Source organism: Oncorhynchus mykiss, chromosome 3, assembly GCF_057628025.1.
Source record: "Oncorhynchus mykiss isolate SJ-2025 chromosome 3, ASM5762802v1, whole genome shotgun sequence".
Taxonomy (NCBI): Eukaryota; Metazoa; Chordata; class Actinopteri; order Salmoniformes; family Salmonidae; genus Oncorhynchus; species Oncorhynchus mykiss.
Window position 1 is genome coordinate 39,018,901 of NC_143024.1, and position 17,572 is coordinate 39,036,472.

At 43.0% G+C, this 17,572-nt stretch overlaps 2 protein-coding genes across 5 annotated transcripts; both read left to right on the forward strand.

Moving 5' to 3' along the window:
• Positions 1–404: 404 nt before the first annotated feature.
• On the forward strand, positions 405–7,923 carry LOC110516883 (uncharacterized). Of its 2 annotated transcripts, none has more exons than XM_021595203.3 (6): positions 405–702; positions 6,063–6,146; positions 6,254–6,583; positions 6,823–7,050; positions 7,128–7,251; positions 7,364–7,923. In XM_021595203.3, the coding sequence occupies exons 2-6, from the start codon at positions 6,095–6,097 to the stop codon at positions 7,398–7,400; spliced, it is 771 nt and encodes a 256-aa protein (XP_021450878.2). In that variant the 5' UTR covers positions 405–702; positions 6,063–6,094; the 3' UTR covers positions 7,401–7,923. The 2 variants fall into 2 exon arrangements, with proteins under 2 accessions (XP_021450878.2, XP_021450872.2); XM_021595197.3 differs by having other exon boundaries at positions 405–568.
• A 4,817-nt stretch (positions 7,924–12,740) lies between these two features.
• On the forward strand, positions 12,741–17,366 carry si:dkeyp-97a10.2 (hemicentin-2). 3 transcript variants are annotated; one of them, XM_021595216.3, is made up of 6 exons: positions 12,741–13,217; positions 13,472–13,581; positions 14,446–14,805; positions 15,414–15,653; positions 16,345–16,441; positions 16,886–17,366. In XM_021595216.3, the coding sequence occupies exons 2-6, from the start codon at positions 13,527–13,529 to the stop codon at positions 16,947–16,949; spliced, it is 816 nt and encodes a 271-aa protein (XP_021450891.2). In that variant the 5' UTR covers positions 12,741–13,217; positions 13,472–13,526; the 3' UTR covers positions 16,950–17,366. The 3 variants fall into 3 exon arrangements, with proteins under 3 accessions (XP_021450891.2, XP_090085389.1, XP_090085390.1); XM_090229263.1 differs by having other exon boundaries at positions 12,868–13,217; positions 13,522–13,581; XM_090229264.1 differs by having other exon boundaries at positions 12,930–13,217; positions 16,345–16,446; positions 16,865–17,366.
• Positions 17,367–17,572: the final 206 nt, after the last annotated feature.

Consider the following 17,572-nt stretch of genomic DNA (forward strand, 5'->3'; position numbering starts at 1 on the left):
GAAAAGGGAAGAACTGGTTCAACACTTACATACAGTATCTATTTTAAGTGCCGGTATGCATTGAGTTTGTCCTTCAACCAGGAAATATTAGGCAAGAAAACAGAAACACATCAAGCTGACCTGACTTTTGTATTACTGAATAACCTGGATGCTTCTGTTTTAGTTGTCATGTTTGGCATGACAACAAGTTGAAATGAGTGCTACAACGGAATCACTGGCACCCAGGCAAGTGATACAATCAACAGTAACCGTGAGCTCAAGGTTTGACTAGCCAACTGAGCACTGGAATTTGGCTATGTTTAGAATGTCTGATAATATCAGGTACAAAATAATGAACGGAAGAGATTGACAGGAAAAGGATACAGTATTACGTAATATAGGACGCCGCCACAGAAATAGACTCCATGTCTCATTGTACAGTAGTACAGAACCATACAGAGAGGGTTCAAATGTTTCATGAAAGGTTTGCATATTTTGATAGCGATTCAAACCTTCGGTAAACTAAATGGCGCAGAGTCAAGAGAGTTAAGAGACGGAAGAGCAGCTACTGCTGTGGATACATTCTCTTGTGAGTAGAATGCTCCTCCTTTTCTCTTTCTCCTTTTGCTTTCCAACCTGTTTTGTTCTCATCTACAGTGCCTTCGGAAAGTTTTCAGAACCTTTGACTTTTTCCACATTTTGTTACATTCCAGACAGGGTTGGGTAAGTTACTTTCTAAATAAAATCTGTTACAGTTACAAGTTACCTGCCCAGAATTGTAATCAGAAACGTAACTTTTGCATTACCCAAACTCAGCAACGTAATCTGAAGAGACATTAAGAGACATTAGAAGAAGACAAAAATGTATGTCACCAATTGAACAACATCTATTGCAGGATAAATCAATGTTAAAGTTTATATAGCTGGCCATACTGTATAGGGATGCTACATTTTACTTTATGGGTTGGGTATGTAGGCTTCTTCTAACCCATCCCTTTCTACTACATATAATAATACCATTAAATGATATCTTTACATTAAGAACCAAAGTCTATCAGAATTCCAGTCATTCCAATAAATGTTATACCCCTTGATCTTCAAGAACAGGATTTGGAAATATGGTATAGACTAGCCAAATTGTTTTCCCTGAGCATGACCCCAAATGTAAGGACTTATTAGCCAGCCCTACTCTGTTGTTTATGATTTTGTTGTCATGGAGGACTGATTGGGCTCGTTGATTCGAGATGAAAAATAAATGCTGCGCTCATGGAATTGCTTTGCCAAGAGTGTGCAAAACTGTCATCAATGCAAAGGGTGGCTACTTTGAAGAATCTAAAATCTAAAATATATTTTGACACTTTTTTGGTTACTACATTATTCCTTATTTGTTATGTCATAGTGTTGATGTCTTCACAATTATTCTACAATGTCGAATCAAGTAAAAATAAAGAAATACCTTTGAATGAGTAGGTGTGTCCTGACTTTTGAAGGCTACTGTATGTATAATTTATATATCCAAGAATGGATGTAGCAACTACAGATTGCCCATTTAAGTATATCAAAAGTGTGCAAGTTTGAGCATGTGTCTATTAGGCCTATGGATATTTTTGTTTTTATCAGCATGAATTAGAAAAAAAAAGCCCCACTTTTAAAAGCCCCACTTTTATTCCATAGGCTGGGTTCTGCACTATGTAGCTGTTGTAAGAGCGCATTTTTCAATGGCTGTCCACTGGTTTCAAAAACAGGGATTGATAGGCCGTTTAAACTTCTTGAATTCAACCATTATTGGGTTCAAATACACATTTAGATTTGTGAACAACCATCCACAACAACCACAAGGCGCAAATAGCTAAGTGAGAGAGCAGCAGTGTGATGCCCATCAATGCGCTATGTAGATATCAATAATAAGTGATATCCGTATCGTCGTAGACTACACCACTACTGCAACTTTACTTCCAAGCGTTTATTCAAATTGGATAACCTTTGGATGCCGACAGCAGTCACACCATTGGAAGACATAGCTTGGACTATAGCCTACAAACGCCTATTCCTGCTCATTTCCCGCGGTCCATCAAACGCATTTGATGTAGCATCATAATGGTCTGATCAGACTCGCTCAGGTGGAACAAACTTAAACTTGCACCATTTTTCAATGCTGATTTGAATGTCATTGAGAAAACGGAAAAGTGTCAAAGCTTTTTTTGCGCAAACATCCTTTCTAAATGTAAAAGTAATCATCTAGCTTTTCAAAAGTATCGGTAGTCTGATTACAATATTTTTGCAGGTAATGTAATGGATTACAGTTCCGTTTTTTGCACATGTAATCCACTACTCCCCAACCCTGATTACAGCCTTATTCTAAAATGGATTAAATACAGAAAAAAATCCTCAGCAATACACAATACCCCATAATGACAAAGCAAAAACAGGTTTTTAGATATGTTTGCAAATTTACATAAGTATTCAAACCCGTTGCTATGAGACTCGAAATTGAGCTCAGGTGCATCCTGTTTCCATTGATCATCCTTGAGATGTTTCTACAACTTGATTGGAGTCCACCTGTGGTAAATTCAATTGATTGGACATGCTTTGGAAAGGTACACACCTGTCTATATAAAGGTCCCATAGTTGACCGTGCATGTCAGAGAAAAAAATTAGTTGTGTCGAGGCACAGATCTAGGGAAGGGTACCAAAACATTTCTGCAGCATTGAAGGTCCCCAAGAACACAGTGGCCTCCATCATTCTTAAATGGAAAAAGTTTGGAACCACCAAGACTCTTCCTAAAGCTGGCCACCTGGCCAAATTGAGCAATTAGTGGAGAAGGGCCTTGGTCAGGGAGGTGACCATGAACCCGAGTCTGATATAGCGCTAGAGTTCCTCTGTGGAGATGGGAGAACCTTCCAGAAGGACAACCATCTCAGCAGCACTCCACCAATCAGGCATTTATGGTAGAGTGGCCAAACAGAAGCTACTCCTCAGTAAAAGGCACTTGGAGTTTGCCAAAAGGCACAGAAACAAGATTCTCCGGTCTGATTAAACCAAGACAAACTCTTTGGCCTGAATGCCAAGCGTCACGTCCTGAGGAAACCTGGCATCATCCCTAAGGTGAAGCATGGTGATTGCAGAATCATACTCTGGGGATGTTTTTCAGTGACTGGGAGACTAGTCAGTATCAAGGGAAAGATGAACGGAGCAAAGTACAGAGAGATCTTTAATGAATTCCTGAGCGCTCTGGAGCAGGTTCTCAGACTGGGGTGAAGGTTCACCTTCCAACAGGACAACAGCCCTAAGAACACAGCCAAGACAATGCAGGAGTGGCTTCGGGACAAGTCCCTGAATGTCCTTGAGTGGCCCAGCCAGGGTCTGGACTTGTACCCGATCGAACATCTCTGGAGAGACCTGAAAATAGCTGTGCCGCAAAGGTCCCCATCCAACCTGATAGATATTGAGATGATCTGCAGAGAAGAATGGGAGAAACTCCCCAAATAGAGGTGTACCAAGTTGTAGCATAATACACAAGATGATTCGAGGCTGTAATCACTGCCAAAGGTGCTTCAACAAAGTACTGAGTAAAGGGTCTGAATACTTATGTACATTTTATATATCCGTTTCTTATAAATTTGCAAAGATATCTAAAAACCTGCTTTTGCCTTGTCAATATGGGGTATTGTGTGTAGATTGATGAGGGGGGGAGGACAATTGAATACATTTTAGAATAAGGCTGTAACATAGCAATGTGGAAAAAGTCAAGGGGTCTGAATACTTTGCGAAGGCACTGTAAATGGAAAGTGTGGCCTATGTCAAAAACTCCTCTAGATGCGTAGTATTGTTATATATGTTGGTCGCCAAAGAACCATCTTTAAGGGGAAAAAATGATGTCAAGACCGTTGAAACACATTTTATGTATTGTTAGGTCCTAATTATTAGAATAAGAACTGGACGGACACTAAAACAGGTTTATTAATCCCAGAGGATCGAACAGCTGAATCGACATAAACACGTTTCCTCCTGTGGTAGTATACATGCAGTGCCTTGCGAAAGTATTCGGCCCCCTTGAACTTTGCGACCTTTTGCCACATTTCAGGCTTCAAACATAAAGATATAAATGTATTTTTTTGTGAAGAATCAACAACAAGTGGGACACAATCATGAAGTGGAACGACATTTATTGGATATTTCAAACTTTTTTAACAAATCAAAAACTGAAAAATTGGGCGTGCAAAATTATTCAGCCCCCTTAAGTTAATACTTTGTAGCGCCACCTTTTGCTGCGATTACAGCTGTAAGTCGCTTGGGGTATGTCTCTATCAGTTTTGCACATCGAGAGACTGAAATTTTTTCCCATTCCTCCTTGCAAAACAGCTCGAGCTCAGTGAGGTTGGATGGAGAGCATTTGTGAACAGCAGTTTTCAGTTCTTACCACAGATTCTCGATTGGATTCAGGTCTGGACTTTGACTTGGCCATTCTAACACCTGGATATGTTTATTTTTGAACCATTCCATTGTAGATTTTGCTTTATGTTTTGGATCATTGTCTTGTTGGAAGACAAATCTCCATCCCAGTCTCAGGTCTTTTGCAGACTCCATCAGGTTTTCTTCCAGAATGGTCCTGTATTTGGCTCCATCCATCTTCCCATCAATTTGAACCATCTTCCCTGTCCCTGCTGAAGAAAAGCAGGCCCAAACCATGATGCTGCCACCACCATGTTTGACAGTGGGGATGGTGTACAGCTGTGTTGCTTTTACGCCAAACATAACGTTTTGCATTGTTGCCAAAAAGTTCAATTTTGGTTTCATCTGACCAGAGCACCTTCTTCCACATGTTTGGTGTGTCTCCCAGGTGGCTTGTGGCAAACTTTAAACAACACTTTTTATGGATATCTTTAAGAAATGGCTTTCTTCTTGCCACTCTTCCATAAAGGCCAGATTTGTGCAATATACGACTGATTGTTGTCCTATGGACAGAGTCTCCCACCTCAGCTGTAGATCTCTGCAGTTCATCCAGAGTGATCACGGGCCTCTTGGCTGCATCTCTGATCAGTCTTCTCCTTGTATGAGCTGAAAGTTTAGAGGGACGGCCAGGTCTTGGTAAATTTGCAGTAGTCTGATACTCCTTCCATTTCAATATTATCACTTGCACAGTGCTCCTTGGGATGTTTAAAGCTTGGGAAATCTTTTTGTATCCAAATCCGGCTTTAAACTTCTTCACAACAGTATCTCGGACCTGCCTGGTGTGTTCCTTGTTCTTCATGATGCTCTCTGCGCTTTTAACGGACCTCTGAGACTATCACAGTGCAGGTGCATTTATACGGAGACTTGATTACACACAGGTGGATTGTATTTATCATCATTAGTCATTTAGGTCAACATTGGATCATTCAGAGATCCTCACTGAACTTCTGGAGAGAGTTTGCTGCACTGAAAGTAAAGGGGCTGAATAATTTTGCACGCCCAATTTTTCAGTTTTTGATTTGTTAAAAAAGTTTGAAATATCCAATAAATGTCGTTCCACTTCATGATTGTGTCCCACTTGTTGTTGATTCTTCACAAAAAAATACAGTTTTATATCTTTATGTTTGAAGCCTGAAATGTGGCAAAAGGTCTCAAAGTTCAAGGGGGCCGAATACTTTCGCAAGGCACTTTGGGTGGAGTTTCCTCCTGTGGTAGTATACATACCCCACTTTGGGTGGAGTTTCCTCCTTATAGCAAAACAATGTATGTTTACCGCTAGGCAGAAAGCTAAGTGACATGGGCAATAAACAGTTCCTCCCCTTATAAGTACTGCCACATGTGACCGTTTTCCCTGTATTTAACCCCTTCCAAGCTTAATTATGGCACCCCTCATGTCTCTATTCTAACTAATGCTTAGGAATAGTTAAAGCTCAGAAATCCAAACCCATAAGTATATAGCTAACAATAATATACTGTAGTTGTTTTTGTTGCTGTTTGATTTTTTACAAATTAATCAATAGCATTTCGCCATCAAATCCCCTCAAATACATTAGAGGGATATGCCTCTGCCCCTGACAATGTGAGTGATAGAGTGCAAGTTTCAATGCTGTTACACACTCTTTCTCCTCAGCATTGTAAAATCTAAATGGCTCTGCAGATGTGATGGAAACACAGCACATCCTGGTCTGGTGTATTTGTCTGATCCTGGCCCTCTGTGAGTTTTTTTTTTTTTGTCAGTAAGCTATTGCAGTGCAAAAATAACTTTATGGTACAGTAATGTGTACATAAGATGTACAGTAATTCCTTGTCTATCTTCCTCAGTGCCGCACCTCCACCAGTGCCTGTCAGTGCATTTCCAGAACAAGGATCTCCTTTATGTGGCTCTGGGGAGAGACCTGGTCCTGCAGACCCAGTTCCAGATTACACCAACAGAGAAGATCGTCATGGTGATTTGGGACTACAAGACTGAGAAGGGTCAGGGACAGGTCAGGCTGGCCGATCACCAAGATTCACCTGGCAATCCAATAGACCAGAAGGGGGCCTTATTTAGGGTGGAGAATATAAGTTCATCTAACTATGGAGTCTACATCATCACTGTGACTAACCAGATGGGGAACGAGGAAGCAGCAAAGATACTTGTTAGAGAGAGTGGTGAGAAAGTTACACCAATAATTCTGGTCACTACCTAGATTTAGTTTGGGTCATATACTGTGCAATCTAATAAAGTCCCATTACCTTGACATTATCCTCGGTCACAGGCTTTCACCTCACCTTCCGAACAATGTGAGTGAAGCCTCGGTACAGAGGCTACCCTTATGTGCAGAACTATATATAACTATATTTGGACTATTTGTTCTGCCTAACTTTTTCTCTCCCTCCCTCTCGCCTAGTTGCTGCTCCTGTGGCGTCTCTGTCCCTCCAGTGTGAGGTGGCTAATGACAGGGCACAGTGGGACAGCCCAGTGGTTTCCTGGTTGGTGGATGGGGTAGAGGTCTCCAATCAGACAGCCAATCTCTCTGCAGATGGCAGGAACCTATACATGTCTGGAATGAAGGGCCACAACTACACATGTGTGGTCAACAGCAGCCTGGGGACTAGTGTTACACACTACATCACTGGTATACATGCATTATGATCATTTATTATGACTATTTTGAGTTTTTTCAGTCTTTCATGCTTCTTTGCTGTGGCCTAGATTCTCCTACACCATCCCAAAGTAACCAATCCTGTGAGACTTGGTGTGTTGTAATATTGGCCACCATCGTCATCATCATCATCATCATCATAGTGATTCTAATGAAATGTGGATGTCTCTCCTGGTAAGATTACACAACATCTCCCCGGCTTGTCTTTTACAGTAATACATGAATAAACGACTGCTATTTTGTTTGGTACACGTACACTTTTCACATTGCTGTGTGTTATTAACAGGAGATGCAAACAGCGGAGGACGAATGGGATTATATGACTTTAGGAGGTCCCTCGCGTTCCATTATCAGTCGTATGACATTTTGTTACACACTGAACGATCACACAAGTCTTTGGCACAGATGGGCACCTGCGGAGATGGTATGATATGAGAAGTTTAAATGTAATATTCTATTGCAGCATGTCACTCTGCCAGACACCAATGATCATTCCTATTAAGAGATGTGGCCCTATTCCGCATCAATAAAATATATTGATATGCCTTTTTATCAAATTAAATTGTATTTGTCACATGTTTAGCAGATGTTATTGTGGGTATAGTGAAATGCTTGTTATTGGTGTATTTGTATGCTGATTTGTGGTATTTGATGCAGTGTCTACACGTATATTTTGACTTATTATATCTTTGTATCTTTTTGTTAAGTACTGTATGCCATCACATGTATAAGTTAAAGTTAAACCTAAACCTACAATTGTGATGCCTATGTATGATATAAAGCAAATGGAAAAATGCACACTTTGCTACAAACTCAGCAAGAAAATAAACCTCCTCTCACTGTCAACTGCGTTTATTTTAAGTAAACTTAACATGTGTAAATATTTGTATGAACATAACAATATTCAACAACTGAGACATAAACTGAACAAGTTCCACAGACATGTGACTAACAGAAATAGAATAATGTGTCCCTGAACAAAGGGGGGGGGGGGGGGGGGGGGTCAAAATCAAAAGTAACAGTCAGTATCTGGTGTGGCCACCAGCTGCATTGAGTACTGCAGTGCATCTCCCCCTCATGGACTGCACCAGATTTGCCAGTTCTTGCTGTGAGATGTTACCCCACTCTTCCACCAAGACACCTGCAAGTTCAGACAGGTGACCCTCAGACCCTTCGATCCAACAGGTCCCAGACGTATTCAATGGGATTGAGAGCCGGGCTCTTCGCTGGCCATGGCAGAACACTGACATTCCTGTCTTGCAGGAAATCCCACACAGAATGAGCAGTATGGCTGGTGGCATTGTCATGCTGGAGGGCCATGTTTTTTATTTAACCTTAATTTAACCAGGTAGGCAAGTTGAGAACAAGTTCTCATTTACAATTGCGACCTGGCCAAGATAAAGCAAAGCAGTTCGACACATAGAACGACACAGAGTTACACATGGAGTAAAACAAACATACAGTCAATAATACAGTAGAAACAAGTCTATATACGATGTGAGGAAATGAGGTGAGAAGGGAGGTAAAGGCAAAAAAAAGCCATGGTGGCAAAGTAAATACAATATAGCAAGTAAAACACTGGAATGGTAGATTGCAGTGGAGGAACGTGCAAAGTAGAAATACAAATAATGGGGTGCAAAGGAGCAAAATAAAATAAATACAGTAGGGAAAGAGGTAGTTGTTTGGGCTAAATTATAGGTGGGCTATGTACAGGTGCAGTAATCTGTGAGCTGCTCTGACAGCTGGTGCTTAAAGCTAGTGAGGGAGATAAGTGTTTCCAGTTTCAGAGATTTTTATAGTTCGTTCCAGTCATTAGCAGCAGAGAACTGGAAGGAGAGGCGGCCAAAGAAAGAATTGGTTTTACCTGCTGGAGCGCGTGCTACAGGTGGGTGATGCTATGGTGACCAGTGAGCTGAGATAAGGGGGGACTTTACCTAGCAGGGTCTTGTAGATGACATGGAGCCAGTGCGTTTGGCGACGAGTATGAAGTGAGGGCCAGCCAATGAGAGCGTACAGGTCGCAATGGTGGGTAGTATGTGGGGCTTTGGTGACAAAACTAGTCTAACTAAATTAGACTGCATCCAATTTGTTGAGTAGGGTATTGGGGGCTATTTTGTAAATGACATCGCCAAAGTCGAGGATTTGTAGGATGGTCAGTTTTACAAGGGTATGTTTGGCAGCATGAGTGAAGGATGCTTTGTTGCGAAATAGGAAGCCAATTCTAGATTTAACTTTGGATTGGAGATGTTTGATGTGAGTCTGGAAGGAGAGTTTACAGTCTAACCAGACACCTAGGTATTTTTAGTTGTCCACGTATTCTAAGTCAGAGCCGTCCAGAGTAGTGATGTTGGACAGGCGGGCAGGTGCAGGCAGAGATCGGTTAAAGAGCATGCATTTAGTTTTACTTGTATTTAAGAGCAATTGGAGGCCATGGAAGGAGAGTTGTATGGCATTGAAGCTTGCCTGGAGGGTTGTTAACACAGTGTCCAAAGAAGGGCCAGAAGTATACAGAATGGTGTCGTCTGCGTAGAGGTGGATCAGAGACTCACCAGCAGCAAGAGCGACATCATTGATGTATACAGAGAAGAGAACCGGTCCAAGAATTGAACCCTGTGGCACCCCCATAGAGACTGCCAGAGGTCCGGACAACAGACCCTCCGATTTGACACACTGAACTCTATCAGAGAAGTAGTTGGTGAACCAGGCGAGGCAATCATTTGAGAAACCAAGGCTGTCGAGTCTGCCGATGAGGATGTGGTGATTGACAGAGTCGAAAGCCTTGGCCAGATCAATGAATACGGCTGCACAGTAATGTTTCTTATCGATGGCGGTTAAGACATCGTTTAGGACCTAGAGTGCGGCTGAGGTGCACCCATGACCAGCACTGAAACCAGATTGCATAGCAGAGAGGGTATGATGAGATTCGAAATGGTCGGTAATCTGTTTGTTGACTTGGCTTTCGAAGACCTTAGAAAGGCAGGGTAGGATAGATATAGGTCTGTAGCAATTTGGGTCAAGAGTGTCCCCCCCTTTGAAGAGGGGGATGACCGCAGCTGCTTTCCAATCTTTGGGAATCTCAGACGACACGAGAGGTTGAACAGGCTAGTAATAGGGGTGGCAACAATTTCGGCAGATAATTTAAGAAAGAAAGGGTCCAGATTGTCTAGCCCGGCTGATTTGTAGGGGTACAGATTTTGCAGCTCTTTCAGAACATCAGCTGACCGGATTTGGGAGAAGGAGAAATGGGGAAGGCTTGGGCGAGTTGCTGTGGGGGGTGCAGTGCTGTTGACCGGGGTAGGGGTAGCCAGGTGGTAAGCATGGCCAGCCGTAGAAAAATGCTTATTAAAATGTTCAATTATAGTGGATTTATCAGTGGTGACAGTGTTTCCTATCTTCAGTGCAGTGGGCAGCTGGGAGGAGGTGTTCTTATTCTCCATGCACTTTACAGTGTCCCAGAACTTTTTTGAGTTAGTGTTGCAAGAAGCATATTTCTGCTTGAAAAAGCTAGCTTTGGCTTTTCTAACTGCCTGTGTATAATGGTTTCTAGCTTCCCTGAAAAGCTGCATATCACGGGGGCTGTTCGATGCTAATGCAGAACGCCATAGGATGTTTTTGTGTTGGTTAAGGGCAGTCAGGTCTGGGGAGAACCAAGGGCTATATCTGTTCCTGGTTCTAAATTTCTTGAGAGGGGCATGCTTATTTAAGATGGTTAGGAAGACACTTTAAAAAAATAACCAGGCATCCTCTACTGACGGGATGAGATCAATATCCTGTCAGGATGAGCCTGCAGGAAGGGTACCACATGAGGGAGGAGGAGGTCTTCCCTGTAACGCACAGCGTTGAGATTGCCTGCAATGACAACAAGCTCAGTCCGATGATGCTGTGACACACCACTACAGACCATGATGGACCCTCTACCTCCAAACCAATCCCGCTCCAGAGTACAGGCCTCAGTGTAATGCTCATTCCTTTGATGATAAACGCGAATCTGACCACCACTCCTGGTGAGACAAAACCGCGACTCGTTAGTGAAAAGGACTTTTTGCCAGTCCTGTCTGGTCCAGCGATGGTGGGTTTCTGCCCATAAGCGACGTTGTTGCCGGTGATGTCTGGTGAGGACCTGCCTTACAACAGGCCCACAAGCCCTCAGTCCAGCCTCTCTCAGACTTTTGTGGACAGTCTGAGCACTGATGGAGAGATTGTGCGTTCCTGGTGTAACTCCGGCAGTTGTTGTTGCCATCCTGTACCTGTCCCGCAGGTGTGATGTTCAGATGTACCGATCTTGTGAAGGTGTTGTTACACGTGGTCTGCCACTGCGAGGATGATCAGCTGTCCGTCCTGTCTTAGGCGTCTCACAGTACGGACATTGCAATTTATTGCCCTTGGCCACATCTGCAGTCCTCATGCCTCCTTGCAGCATGCTTAAGGCACGTTCACTCAGATGAGCAGGGACCCTGGGCATCTTTCTTTTGGTATTTTTCAGAGTCAGTAGAATTGCCTCTTTAGTGTCCTAAGTTTTCTAACTGTGACCTTAATTGTCTACTGTCTGTAAGCTGGTAGTGTCTTAATGACCATTCCACAAGTGCATGTTCATTAATTGTTTATGGTTCATTGAACAAGCATTGGAAACAGTGTTTAAACCCTTTACAATGAAGATCTGTGAAGTTATTTAGATTTTTACTAATTATCTTTGAAAGACAGGGTCCTGAAAAAGGGCCGTTTCTTTTTTTTGCTGAGTTTAGAAACACAGCATTCTGGATGAGGGAGGGAAAGCATAGCACCAACTATTTCATGAAATAGCGCCATCCACTGGCTTGTTTTAGAACTTCCTCTATTCATAATATCATTCAGAGGCGCAACTTTGATTTTAGAAGTGGGGGGGACATTTTTTAAATTTTTATCCAGTCGGATAAAAGATCCAAACAGCCTACCCAACCGCTCGGAGGCGTCTGCATGGTCATAAAGCACACCGTTGCCTCATTTTGTATCACATTCCAATGATAAAACTGCGGGGAATACAAATGCAATTTCAGAATGTGTGTGTGTGTGGGGGGGGGGGGGGGGGGCATGTTGCGCCCCTGATTTAATTTATGGATGGTCATTCACAGAGGACGTGAATTGAAAATACTCTACCGTATTGTTAATTGTTGTTCCAAATGTTGATAAGACTTTTTTTTACCAAATTAAAGTTGTACTCCAGTCACCTTTGCACCTGATTTACTTAACAAAAGGCACTAGGTGGTCCAGGTACACTCATGACATGGCACAAGTGGGGGGTGGGCCTTTCTCCATTGTTCTCTATTGCTCCTCTATTGTTTCTGCAAGCAAGGGGGAAGGCCGATGACATCAGAGGGCACCATCAAACCAACTCCTTGAATAGCCTACTCCATCAAGTTTTTTTTACCCTGAAGTGTGTGTACATTACTGTATTCATACGTGGTATGTTGTTTTTCAACAGGAAATGTAAAAAAAAAAAAAAAGAACTTGAATAATAATGAAAAAACACCACAAAACTACAAAGCACATTTTTGAACAAAGCATTCCAACATTGTTAACTTTCCCTTGAGAGAATGCTATTCTAATTGAATTTACTTTTCCATTTGCTTATTGTGTTCAAAACTTGGTGTCAAAGTATGTGTCCGGACAATATGATTTGTTGCGTTGGCATTTGAGAGGGTGCTTGGACACAAATAGATGGAGGGGTAGGAGTGATTATCAATGTGATAATTTTACAACAGAATACAATAGAATCCACTTGTTTAAACACAGCTGAGTGACGGCATGTATTGTACAGGAAAGGGAAAGAGGAAATTGCACAGCTTGAAAACAAGGTGACGTCTAAGTACCTAACTGGCTGGACCTCACACAGGGAAGGGCTGCAAGTACAAAGTCCTGCACCAGACTGCAATCTATCAGAGCAACTTTTAGTTCACTCCAGCCTCTTTCTTTGGGTTGTTTTTGATGGTTGACATTTTTCTCTTCTATTTGCGTAAGGATTTTTTTGTTTTTATATTATAAAACTGCATCCAAGCTTCCTGGCGTGCTGTGCCCTACCCCTGAAAAGTGGGCTTCCTTTTGAATGAATGCACTCCTGCCACTTCCATAATCTCTGACTCATAATCCATTGTACAGTTGGGAAGGTAAGTGAATTTTAAACAGCTGCTGATTTTGATCCAGTGCAAGTCATTGTCTGTGCCTAAATATAGACCGGTTACTTAAGGCAAGCTTCTAAGTCAGACTTAGGAGTCAGACTTAGGAAGTGAAACAATGACCTCTTCTTTGGAAACTAGGTCTCTATCGGTCTCTTATCAGAGAGGTCACGGGAACCATCCAAGAGAAATGTCCTCTCAGTCTGTTATTCTTCTCTCTCTCTTTCTCTCGCTCCCTTTCTCAGTCTCAGACTCTGTCTGTCTGTCATTCTCTCTCTCCCTCTCTCTCTCTCAGGTGCCATGAGGCTGCAACACTGTCTCTCCTGGAGCCTCTCTCTGCTACCTCTGCTCTTGTGTAAGTGCTTCTGTGCAACATGATCCATAAAAATGTCACACGGCTGTATCTAAGTGTATTGGTGCAACCAGGCGGCGTGTATTTGACTGCTCTATTTGGCCATTTGTGGATGTCGTATTTACCATATTAGCATTGAACTGATACATTATCAGTAGTCCCACGTGACAGCCTTAACATTTGGTTCTGGGTGTCGAGATTACATGAAAATGGATTCTTCAGGTTTTTTCAGTTTGTGTGTGATATACTGTCTTCAGTGCACACTCAACCTATGTTGAGTTGCTTGCGTCGCACTTATGAAAGAAAACAGTTTGAGTTCAAAGCCAATGAATACAGTACCATTGTATATGTCTAGACCGAGCCAAGGAGTGTGCAACTCTGGTCATCTAAGGTGATTGAGACAATAGGGTGTGTTTCAATCTGTGTCTTCTGAGGAAATGTCTTTCCCTGTAAGAGATGTAAACTTCCCTTTGTGTTAGATGGAGGAGTCCACAGAGGGTTAGTCATGTAACGACAAAGCTCGACAAACATCACGTCAGGCAGAACTGTCATGTGCTCTCAGTCACTGTTTGACTACCTGATGAAAGTCCTCTTCACTTCATACTAAATATAAATGTAAGAAATCATGAGCTAAGTCATGAAAAACATAGCAACCAACCGTATCAGTGGTTAGCAGTGGAGGCTGGTGTCATTTTAAAATCGGAGGACCGGCTCATTGAAATGGCTATTCGCTCCACTCCTGCCATTACAATGAGCCCTTCCTCAAATTTCTCTCTCCATCAGGCTCCATCGAAAGTTGGTACGGTATTGATATCCAATCACCACAGGCAATACAATAACAACGCATGATCATGTTTCTGTCCCCAGTGTCTTGTGGGTACCAGTGCGTGTCGGTCCACTTCCAGACCCCGCAGCCGGTCAATGTACTCCCAGCCGGACGTCTAGTTCTCCAGGTCCAGATCGACCGCGATCCCAAAGAAAAGATCTCCATGATAACCTGGGAGCGGGAGCCAGAGAACGCAAAGACTCCAGGGAATCCTGGGAAGGTGACGTTGATTACGTTCCCCGGGCAAGAAAAACGCTTGGACGGGCGTCTGAGTTTGGAGGAGCAGGGGTCAATACTGAAGCTGGAGGGCTTTGGCGTGGCAGACAGCGGGGTGTACATCGTGACCGTCACTGACCAGGCTGGCGTCAAGACCTCTGGACAGTGTACCGTCAAGGAGTACGGTACGATGGTCAACATGGTCTAAGTAGAATATATCAAAAGTGACATTTACCATTGTTCCATGTCACCTATGCTCACGTATTACTTAAAATGTCACTATAATGACGTGTTATGTGACAACACAGACTTTCTGATTACGTTGCCGTTTGGAATACATTCCTAGATATTCCTTCCTGTCCTCTGGAGTTATGTTCTTATAGAGGATGAACTGTTGGGTCAGTTCTGCCTAAGTGCTTTCTTTGTCTTTATAATATAAATATATGCTTCACTGCAGTCCAACAATCAACTTTGAGTCGGTAATATTTCAGGTTATCAGTCCAACAACTGTCTTGCACAATCCCTCTTCAATAGTTCCAAGCTCTAGATTTGTCTCTGTCAAATGTCTTCTTTCTAAGTTTCTGATCTGTTTTCTCCTCACAGCCTCATACCTCTCAAGTCACCACCACCAAGCCTCAGTAGACAACACGCTCAACTCACACTGTTACTTCACGACGCAACCACCCTCTGTCACTCTCTTTCTCCTCCTCAATTTTCAGTTCCAACTTCCAAGTCTCACCTTTCTCACACCTGGTCTCATTCTCTTTTCGCTGTCTCTTGTCTTTCCTCTCAGAGGCTGTGCACCACCCCTCAGTGAGAGTGAACGTGTCCCACTCCTCCCTGTTCTGTGTGGAGACCTGGGGGACAGACCTTAAATTCAGCTGGCTCCACGAGCGGGCAGCCATAACCGATGCTGTGGGACACGTTTCGCCTGATGGGAAGACCCTCGTCGTCTCCTCCGCCCCCATCTGTGGTCACTTCACCTGCATGGTGAGCAACAAGCTTGGCCACAGCTCTGCCACCTACACAGCAGGTATGGAACCCCACGCACTAACTAACCCCATCTGTCTCTCAGTCTCTACACAAACCCCATCTGTCTCTCATGCCTGATTCACATTCCAGGACCAAACCGAGCCAAGCCAAGCTGCACTGGCACGGCCTGGTTACGCATCCACCATACTGTTTTTGATGGAACCGTGCTAGAAATAATCATGTTGGCCCTATGATGTGAATCAGCCATCTGTCTGTTAGTCTCTATGCCAGTGGTCACCCACCCTGGTCATGCAGAGCTACAGTGTATGCAGACTGTTCCTCTAGCTAGCTAGCGTAGCTCAAGGCTGAATCAGATGTGGTTGTGCTAGGTTGTAAGAAAACCCTGCAGACCCTGTAGTTCTCCAGGACCAGGGTTGGTGACCAATGTTCTAAGTAATAGCACTGCAAAACATGGGTAAGAAATCTCATATCTCCTTGACAGACAGAACAGGTAGGTAGGTAACTTTTCCTCAAAGGCATTGCTGAATGCAGAAACAGTGCCCACACCATTCATATCCATTGAATGTACAGCCTCGGTGTGTGTGTGAGTGGTATGCCCTATGTAGCATTCGTGTTAATACTGTATGTACAGTGCCCATATTTCGAGAGCCAAGTCCGAGTGACTCCGAGGCTGTCCTATGGACACCATAACATATTGTTTTGTTGTGACCTTGTCCTGTCTGGTCCGTCAGAGCCGTGTGAGAAAGAGGGCAAGAGGACCACGGTGGCGGTGGTCTCTCTCATCATCTTGCTGGTCTGTGGAGCAGCGCTCGCTTTTCTACTGTGGAGGTACGGTAACACACACTGACACCCTAGTCACGCGGCACAGATACACATTTCATTTTGAGTTACGGTACATACTGTAAGATAAAGCCATACATAGCAAGGAAACTGAGGTCGCTGACAGACTGCAGAATGGGAAAAGAGAATGGATGGGCACCTCAAAATTGGAAGTTACAATATCACATCAAGGCATTGCACGCTTGACATTGTCAGTACAATATAGGGTGGCAGGTAGCCTAGCGATTAAGAGCGTTGGGCCATAACCAAATGGTCGCTGGTTTGAATCCTCGAGCCGACTAGGTGCAAAATATGCCCTTGAGCAAAGCACTTAACCCTAATTGATCCTGTAAGTCACTCTGGATAAGAGTGTCTTCTAAATGACTAAAACTTTAAAAATGTACAGTGTGTTGTTGTATTTACCCATATTAGAGTTTGTTGGTTTCTGTTTAGGAGACACAGGCGATATAGTAACAGAGGCGAGAGGCTTCAGGAGCATTTTGAAGACAACTTGTAATGGTGAACCATTGATACCAGTACCCAAGGTATTTCGCTACACTCCCCAACTCAAAGATGGACTCATAAAAGGACAGTAAGTGTACAAAACGCTTTGGGAGGAGCTTCCTTCCCTGTGAGCAGCATGACCTTTCAGTGCATTGGAACAATGTGGAGAGTGAACTGCTTTTTGGCCAATTGACGAGTTCTAAAAATGGAAAGAGGGACTTTTGCCCAGTGTGTTGCCTGTTTTTGTAGTAGCTCTCATTTTTACACCGCCTCGCATAGTACTGAACTACACACTACTTTTTTTTATATAATGCTCTAAAATAATTAGTTTTAAATGAAAATCAATTCCGTATTTTGTAACTTTTGTATATTATAAACATTTTGTATATTTAGCTGTGTATTCTTTGTAATAAAAAGCACATTTTAAACTGTGTGAAGCTTTAGTTGAATTGATCGCTATTGTAAATCCACAATTCAGTCAGGGAATGGGAGTCGAGGCACAAGCGCTCTATACATAGTGAATTTCACAATGATTTGTGGCCATGAATAAAAGTGTGCGTGTGTGAGTTCATGTGTGTGTCCACCTCATCAGTACATCTCTCTGGTCAAGCCGGGCATGGGGACAGCTGTCTCAGC

Coding starts and splice junctions, on each gene's coding strand:
- LOC110516883 (XM_021595203.3), top strand. CDS start 6,095: ATGGAAACACAGCACATCCTGGTCTGGTGTATTTGTCTGATCCTGGCC. Junction 6,584..6,822: donor GATACTTGTTAGAGAGAGTG/GTGAGAAAGTTA, acceptor CCTCTCGCCTAG/TTGCTGCTCCTGTGGCGTCT. Junction 7,051..7,127: donor TGTTACACACTACATCACTG/GTATACATGCAT, acceptor GCTGTGGCCTAG/ATTCTCCTACACCATCCCAA.
- si:dkeyp-97a10.2 (XM_090229264.1), top strand. CDS start 13,527: ATGAGGCTGCAACACTGTCTCTCCTGGAGCCTCTCTCTGCTACCTCTG. Junction 14,806..15,413: donor GTGTACCGTCAAGGAGTACG/GTACGATGGTCA, acceptor CTTTCCTCTCAG/AGGCTGTGCACCACCCCTCA. Junction 15,654..16,344: donor CTCTGCCACCTACACAGCAG/GTATGGAACCCC, acceptor CTGGTCCGTCAG/AGCCGTGTGAGAAAGAGGGC.